The sequence below is a fragment of the Poecilia reticulata genome, chromosome 6 (genome assembly GCF_904066995.2).
Source record: "Poecilia reticulata chromosome 6, P_reticulata-male-v2, whole genome shotgun sequence".
In the NCBI taxonomy this organism is placed as follows: Eukaryota; Metazoa; Chordata; class Actinopteri; order Cyprinodontiformes; family Poeciliidae; genus Poecilia; species Poecilia reticulata.
Genome location: NC_088835.1, coordinates 3,394,589 through 3,403,785, shown reverse-complemented (window position 1 = coordinate 3,403,785; position 9,197 = coordinate 3,394,589). Strand labels below are relative to the sequence as shown.

General features: G+C 40.0%; 1 protein-coding gene across 1 annotated transcript in view; it reads left to right on the top strand.

Annotated features, from left to right (window-relative positions):
- Positions 1-623: 623 nt before the first annotated feature.
- Positions 624-9,197, top strand: part of LOC103465784 (paired box protein Pax-6-like) — a 29,237-nt gene continuing 20,663 nt past the window's right edge. The window contains exons 1-2 of the mRNA XM_008410940.3: positions 624-747; positions 6,367-6,420. Coding sequence (XP_008409162.1) covers positions 735-747; positions 6,367-6,420 — 67 coding nt within the window. The 5' untranslated portion in view covers positions 624-734. The remainder of the gene's footprint in view (positions 748-6,366; positions 6,421-9,197) is intronic.

Genomic DNA, 9,197 nt, shown 5'->3' with positions numbered 1-9,197 from the left:
CTGCTTATATACTCCTCCAGATGATGATTCCCCTCAGGTGCGGATAGTTGAGAGTCTGTAGGCACGCCTCTCCAGCAGAGTGACCCAATGGCTCCCTCTGGTGGACAGGTGAAGAACTGAAAAGGAAACACTAATCCCCACCACCTGGAACCTAACAACTACAAACTGTCAGATGCAATAAAATGAACATTTGCCTTGTTAACACACGAGTCACATCAATGTAACACACAGAAACATGGCACACTGGAAACTCCTGTCTTTTTTTTTCTTTTTTTTTCCCCAGTTTTTTATATCCTAGCCTAAAAACTCTAATGTATTAAACTCTTGGAGTTTTGACAAAATTAATAAAAATTTATCACAACTTACCCCTGAAACTTTATTTTTCACAAATCTACACATTTAAGTTCAAAATCTAAAACTAGCTAAATTTATTAGACTTAAAGGGTAAAAGATAATAGACACAACTAAATGCCGCTCAATTGTTTTGCAGTGCACATAGACACGGCCCTCGGTTCTCTACCCCTCCACCTCCATCCTGCTCCTCTGTACAGCCCCCTCAGCCCGCCCACTGCTCTCGGTCCTTCACTCCCTTTTCTTGTCCCTCCTCCTCAGAGGACCGACTCTGTCTCTTTCTGCTCTTGTCTCTCCAGTCAAGGAGAAACTAATTGGAGGAAAGAATAAACGAAAGGAACTTTTGAAATACTGAGAGCAGCAAAAGTTTACTTCTCTGCAGCATGCCTCAGAAAGGTAAGCTTCGCGTCTGTTCTTAGTCTGTGTCTATGTGGAGTCCCTCCATCACTTCTACAATCAGCATTAGGAACGTGAAATAAAGCCAAATTTGCGTATTTGTTCATCTTAGTTGTTCATAGCAAAAATAAATAAATACATGAATTAATAATAATAATAATAATAATAATAATAATAATAATAATAATAATAATAATAATAATAATAATAATAAAAGATAGAAGGAAAGAAAGAAAAAGAAAGAATCAATGAAAAAGAAAGGAAGAAAACTCGACGCTGATGAAGATTGATGAATATTTTCTGAAGAATCACGTTTGTCATCAACCATCCCGGTGTAAAGAGCTGCATCCAGACCCGGTCTGACGGACCGAGTTTTACCGGCCATGAAATCTGCTACCGAAACGGGCCTTGGACCCATCAGTCAGCGAACCGCCGTTAGTATGCAGGACCGAACCCGGGCGGCTGCTCCGCTCCGCTCCGAGTTCTTTACAGTACCGGACAAGCTGCGCATGAACAACTCAGCTAACAAATATTACCAAATAAATTAAGCAATCCTCAAGAAAAGAGGCACATTTTTGAAAACCCTTTTTATTAATAATGTAATTTAAAGCACCGTGAACCCAATGGCGTTAAACGCGTGAGACATTGTCCACTATCACCAATATTTTTATAGGAAAATTGCTGGACAATTTTTTTGTAACGTACTAAAAAAATACGAAAATGTATATTTTTTCAGTCTTACATAAACATTTAGCTGTCAATGTGCTCGTAAAATGTATTTTGTTTTCCTAACAACTAAGTAAATCTCAGTTTAGAAATGAAACGTTTACATTCGCAGCAAACTTTTGCAACTCTGGAGCTTTCTTTCATTTAAGGAAATAAAAACGCGCAAAGCCTCCTTGCAGGTTTTAACTGAATACTTTAACTAAAAGTTGATCATTGTTTCAGAATGTCTCCCTAACTTTATGCACTTCAGGAGTCTTTGATACTAAATACCAGCTGTTCTTCCAGCCGATTTGAGAAGATCAATGTTTGCTCTCTGTGCAGCGCAAACTCCACTGCAGTGAGCCTGAATTTGAAGAACTGGCTGCTCACTACAGATCCACTGAAACATCCACTAAGTTATTCACTTAAGCTCGACTTCATTTGGAATCCAAGAAGTTAAAGGCTTTCAGGTAGAGAATCAGTCTGCCATGAGACAAGTCTTTATTAACATCAGTAAGTTCATCTGTAACTTTCTAAAGTTACTGTGTGATCAAGAGTCTACAAGTATAAATGGATTCTAAAGGCGGTGGACAGTTTATGTGTTTGGCTGATGAAGAAACAGCAGCCGGGCTGTAAAAACAGGTTCTCAGGTCTGTCGGTTTAAACCTCCGTTATCTCCGTCAGTGTGATTAAATGATGTGATTAAATGAACAGGAAAGTTGATTTTTTTAAAGACATAAGGGTAATCAAAGTTAATGACTTGAAAAGAGGCCCTTCCGAAAGTCATACTTAGTTATTGCAATTATTCAATATTAGGAGTCTTTTTTAGGAGTTTCTTTTTTTTTGCTTACTGTTTGATTTCGAAACAAATTAAAAATATAGTTTTTATGCAAAGCGCGAATAAAATCGGCTGTTTTACTTTGGTGAATTAAAAAGACGTTCACAGACATTTGTAGCTAGAAAACTACAAATTGATTCATTGGAATATTTGCTGGATAATGTCTATTCTAATTTTGCGTAAAAGAAAGTCTGAAACTTGCTACCTTGGATTTATCCCATAATCTTCTCATCCCTGAGACTGAATGAATCCATCAAACAACCTGATGTCCATTTTGTTTTTCATTATAAGGACAGAAAAATGAATTTAATACAATAACCAAATAAAAATAGCAAATAAATACATAAAATTACTTTGATGAATCAGTTGTAGCAAGTCTATCTGCGTTGGGCCAATAGAAGACTTTTAAAATGTAAAATAAGTTATTATTATTATTATTATTATTATTATTATTATTATTATTATTATTATTATTATTATTATTACTCAGCAGTGTTGTCTTTTTCCTCTCGTCCTTTCAGCGCACTGATCGCGGCTCACAGAAGCTTATCATCGGTGTGCTCCATGACCTCCTTTATGTCAGTTGAACTGCAGAAATTAGGCTCCCCACTGCGGTTTTGTGCCACTTTCTCTCATTAAACGAGCCGCAGCTCCTAACGAGGCACAAAGGCCGGCCGGACCGAGCCGAGCCGAGCCGAGCCGCGGGTCCGCTCCTGCGCCTCTTTGTCCCCCTTTCACAGGGAGAAAAGCGCCGTGTTCCAGCGGGAACAAGGTCCCCGCAGCCGGCCTTCTCCTCTGTGGAGTTCCGTCGCCTTCATTATGTTGTTAATGACTGAAGCCTCAGATAAAGAGACGCTTTGAGGCTTTTCTTCCTAAACTTTTTTCTCCCTAAATCAGAAAAGGCTCTGGTTGTAGGCAGCAGAATGAAAAAGTGCCATGTGCTCCCATCATCTCTGCTGAAGCATGAATCCCAAACAACAACCTGTTTTTCTGACGACGAATCCCAAAAGGAAAGAACAATTTAAAACTATCACATTTTAAAGTCTTCTGATGTCACTTTAGGCGATGTGGCAAAACAATATAATAGCTGTCATTGAAAGTTATTATGAGTCTGGACGTCACATTTGATCAAATTTTCATGACCGTCCCTTTTTTACTCTATTTTTGACACATTTTCAAACATGTATTTTTATCTTTATGAACGAAAACTAAAGTGCGCTTTAATCAATTTGAGTATTCCTCTCCATCATGCAAGTGTTAAAGATTTAGATTCATTTTCTTTCTTTTTTCTCCCGGCCAGGTATTATTTTTTAAAAGCACCTTTAAATAACATAAATTGGAATTACACTGTAAAAATAAATTTTAAAGGGATTTTTTTTTTTTACTTGAATTTAAAGTATTAGTTAGAAGTATTAGTTTTGAAATGGAATAATCTGCAATGGTGAAACTCAATATACAGTATGAGTTTCTGGTCAATTGAAAATAAAGTAAAATATTTGTGTGTGTGCGTGTGCGTGCGTGTGTGTGTGTGTGTGTGTGTGCGTGTGCGTGCGCGTGTGCGCGTGTGTGTGTGTGTGTGTGTGTGTGTGTGTGTGTGGGTGTGGGATAGTGAGGAGGGGGGGGGGAGGGTTGTGTTCATATTTAACCAAAGATCTTAGTTCAGTCCAGTGATATTCTCACTAGTTTTTTAGTGGTTGCAGCAGAGACAGATGGGGCTCATCTGTTCATGTGAGTTATTAATGAAATGATCAACATAGTGAAAATGAACAACTTGTTGTTGAGTCATTTTTGGTGTTGCTGCAGTGGTGATGGTTAGTCTGTTAGTCACAGTAGAGTCAGAAGGTTGTGGGTCTGGGTCCAGTTTTTTCTCTGCCACTTGGTGATGTGCCTCTCAGCAAAGCACTTAACCCCAAGTTGCCTACTGATCTGTATGTAAATGTGTGCATGTTTGAGTGTGACTGGGTGAATGTGGCTTTGAGTGCTCAGTGTGAAAAGCACTACACAGGTTTGGTCCATTTACAGTCTCAAGTCAAACCTGCTATCCTGCCCAGATTCTACAGCCAGTGAATGTCACATGTCTTAGCTGCATTTGCCAGGACATCATGTAGGCTACATATTATCTTAATAAAATGCATTTGGTAAAACACAAATTCATTTTGCTCTTTTAAACAATTAGATAATAGTCTTCATTGTTTGCATTCTTTAAATACAATGTAAAAATAGATTGGAATTGAACTTGTTTAAGTTTCTGTTAGCTGTGAAACTTACATCAATTCTGTTCAGTAGTATTAACTGAAATCCACCCGGATTAAATCTATGCAAACTGCTACATGACTTTACTGATCTAGTTCTAACAATTTACTTGTTCTATGATCACATATTGTTAAAGAAGGACTATAAAGAGAAACTAAAATTGCTCATTTGATATCAGCCACTCATCTAAGTTTTAAAAAGAGCTGCAACCATCCAGTGTTTTATTAATGGAACAGTTATAAGACATAATGTTTTTGTTTTGTACAGGTGGATTTCAAAATGAGCTGCCCCGATTATAATCAGTTATGATATTGTTTTTTATCACATTTAATATTTTGATTTACAAAGACTAATGTATAGATACAAATTATCATTTGATAAATTACCTAGTGGTCTTCAGGTGCTTACAATAAAGAATATGATACCTTGTTATCACTCTACGCTGCACAGAGTCCTGGGAGCCTAACAAGCTCATAAGAGCCAATTAATTTAGTGAGGATGTCTGGTCAGGTCATAAAGCTGCAGTCAGCTGTTTAACAGACATGCTGCTCACAACTGCAATCTACAGTTTTAAAGTAGCATTATAATAATAATGGTTCTGTTTAGGCTTCCACATCCTGTGTTGTCATCCAACCAAACAGTAGATTTAGTTTTTCTGATAAGAACTGTAGAGGTATGGGGGTGATTCATTCATCCAGCGACTGACAGTGGTACTCCAGGAAAAACTCCAGCCATGACAGCATCTCAAAAACATTTATGGTAGCACATTTGAAACAATAACTTTTTAAAACATCAGCATGCCTAGAAAGCCAGACTTTTGAGCGACATTCCATTCTTAATCCATGGTTTTTAATATGACAGTTTCATCACTTATAGAGGCTTTCCAGAAGACTTGGGTGTTTCCAGAAGTGCATTTGTAAAGTCAGACATTAATGTTGGATAGGAAGGTCTGGCTCATAGTTAGTACTCCAATTTTTCCCTAAGATATTCTGTTGGGTTGAGGTTAGGACTCTGAGCAGGTCAGACAAGTTCTTCCATACCAATATCACTTTTCCATTCCTTCTTTGATTTTTCTGGTTGGTGGAACATGAAGGGATAATTGCCAAACTGTTCCCATAATGTTGTGATAATGAAATTGTCTAAAATGTAATGGTTGCAGAAGCATTTGAGAATTGAGATTTTTCAGTGGTCCATCCATCCATCCGTCCGTCCGTCCGTCCGTCCGTCCGTCCGTCCGTCCGTCCGTCCGTCCGTCCGTCCGTCCGTCCGTCCGTCCGTCCGTCCGTCCATCCATCCATCCATCCATCCATCCATCCATCCATCCATCCATCCATCCATCCATCCATCCATCCATCCATCCATCCATCCATCCATTTTCTTTACACCCTTATCCCTTATCCCTCAAGAAATGCAATTTTATTTAGCTTCTTATTCAAATTGTTTTCTATTTAAGGTTCCCCAGCAGATTAGATCAAGTCACTCACTTGCATCATTCACTCCATCTGCTTGAACGATTCTTCATCCTGTTCAACACCCCATAATTGGACAAGCTGCTCATCTGATAGTCTTAATAGACTCATAAACTGTGACTTAAGTGACACTGCATGAGAAAATATGATATTGTAGGTTTTTCACAGTTGTTTGACTTCTGTCCTGCAGTAAAGCTTCCTTTCTAAAAACAAATGAAAAACTATAATTAGTAATCTTGAAACATTTCTTTCCTGTTGCTTTGCTTTTCTGCATAATTAAGGTATTTTGAATGTGGACTTGATTATACACAAATGTGTTTAACCCAGTAAAATATGATTTGTCTGTTTGTACAGATTACAGAACTCAACCCAGCTGGGAGACTGGTGTTGCCTCGATGATTCAAAACAGTGAGTGCATTCTTGAGTTTTGTTTCTTATATGGATGTTATCAATGCCCAGCTTCAGCCCAGGGAGCCTTGTTCTTATAGGAGGACATGGCACCCTGAGCTAGAGCCAGAAAATTACCCAACCCGCTCAAGTTTCTTTTATTTGTTCAGATTACATGTATGTTTCAACCTAAACTACATCCAATACATAGGAAAATGTAGCCATTATCTTTGTGGTTGTTCTTGATAGTCCCCGAGTTCTGGGTCTTCATCCTGCTTAAAGCAGTACTGCATAAATTGCCATTGCCATAATGTACTGCTATTGCCTTTGTGTTTCTAGGTAATATTCAGCTTTCTGTTGAATATCAGAATTATTTCTAATTTAATCAGGTCCATCTCAGCACAAGGAAATCAGAGCAGCTTGATGCTGCTATGAGGCTCAACTTCCCAGCCCATCAATTCACTTGCTAATATCATAAGTGAATGAAATATGGTTTACTTTAGTACAGTAGGAGGGTGTTGGCTTATGAACAGCAGTAAAATCTGTTTATCTCAAAGAGTATGAAAGAGAGAAATAAAGTTAATAAAAACAATTAAAGTAAAAAAAAAAAGAAATGGGAATCTGCCTCAACAGATTAATCAGGAGTAATGAGGGCAGTGAATACTTTTGCAAGTCACTGCATGGCGGCCTGCCTTTAATGTTGTGATCTGAACATATGCAAAAATGCAAACATGTGCCAAACCTGGGATGAAGCTTGTCAAGCCGCTGTAGTCCTGCTGCTTGGTCCCTTATTTCTCTACAAACAATATCTGTGTCCTGCACTCATTTTTCTCTCTCAGTATTTAGCCCCACCATTTTTTTTCTTTTTGGCAGGTTTGCTGCTCGTTCATCTTTTCTCTCTTTTTCAAATTGGAAGTGGCAGCTAACATCTCCTTTTACTATGCAAACTACCAGACTGACCCATTCTGACGTTTTACTGCACACCCAATTCTAATCCATTCCAGAGCAAATTCCACTTCATTCAAGCTAGATTGCTCCTGTTGTTGAACAGTAATCTTCATGTCTGACCACAGGTTCTCCATTGAATTGAAATCTGGGCTTTGATTAGATTAGACCCTTCCATTACATTTGCACCCAAACCTTTGGAGTGTTGCTTTAGCAGAATGCTTTGGGTCATTGTCCTGTTGGAAGGTGAACTGCCATCCAAGTCTCAAATCACTGACAGACTGAAACTGTCATGTTTAGTTCCAGTCTTTGAACCCACATGCAAGAACACAATCAGGAGACGAGTATTTCAAAACGACAATATGGTTTATTGTAAAGGGAGTGAGTGTGGAGCAGGAATCAGGATCGGAACCACCAGAACAGCCACTGCAGATGAGAGGTAGAGGTAAGGCTCTGATAAACAAGGAGTCACAGATCTTATGGCGGAGGCTTACTTTAGAGCAGAGTGAGTACTTGTTGGAGTAGACAGATATCCGAAGACGGCGAGGAGAACCAAGGGGCCGTGGGAGGACGGACAGGTAAGATGGCTGTGTGGAGGGCGAGCTGACGGCTGACAAAGGTCCGGAGGATGAGAAGCTGGGCGGCTTCGGGCACGACCAAGTACGTACTGCTGAATCCACAGAGAACAAAGGACCAGGAAGGGAGTTCTCAGGGAAGGCAACCAATTGGTAATACCAATGGCGTCTTGGAGAAGCAGACGGGCGGGGGGTTCGCAGGAGTTAGTATAAACTCCGTTCTTGAGAACCTCAGGCAAAACCTGACGAGGACAAACACAGACAGGATTACTACGGGAAGCTTACTCAGAGGGCCTCTCACAGGAACGTTTGATTACCAGGTAAAACAAACACTCAGGCAACGACTCGCTGCTTCTTAAATATCCACAGAATCAGTTCTCTTGATGCGCCACAGGTGTGTCTCCAGGTTCTCCCACTCGCTGCTCCATGGGCTCTGCTCACAGGCAGCATCTGGTGGGGGAAATGTGGAAGCAGCAGGCTTCCCAAAACAAAGAAAGCAAACCAAAATGAAAACAAAACAGAATCCAACCTGACAGCTGCATGGGTTCCGGTTCGGGGGTAGCTGCTGAAACTGGTTGTACAGATGAGACAGTTGGCAGACTCTGTAAATGAAAACTGCGGCGAGTTCGTTCCTTGGTGCGTGACCTTATGCGGTTGTCTAATTTGATGGTTAAACTTATGAAGTCTTCTAAAGACTCAGGTTCGTCTAGGGTGGCTAACTCATCTTTCACTGGTTCATTCAATGCGTGGAAAAATGCACTCTTCAGTGCGGCTGTGTCCCAGCTGGAGGCTGCAGCCTTTATTCTGAAATCTATAGCAAATTCTGATACGGTCTTTTGACCCTACTTAAGATTCCACAAATCACTGGAAACTGAGGTCTTGTCGGTATCTACAGAAAACCTGCTTGAACCCTTTCAAAAAAATCAGAGAATGTACACCCAAAGTTTGTGGGAGAGGAAAACTTGGCTTCAGCCCATTCCAGGGCTCGTCCGGTTAACAGGGACAACATATACGGCATCTTTGCGTCATCATGGCGGAAACTTTGAGGTGAGTGATTAAATATCATTCCACATTGTAAAATTAATCCTTTACATTTCTTCACCTCTCTGAAAAATTGATCGGGTGCTGGGGGGCGTACCTCAGAAAATATGGCAGCAGTGGATGAACTCTGAACCTCTGAAGATGGGGGAGGCATATTAGGATCCTGTTGAGCCGCACCTTGAAGAAAGTTAGACAGTTCAGTTAAGCGACGGTTAGTTTCGGCTTGTCGGGATCCCA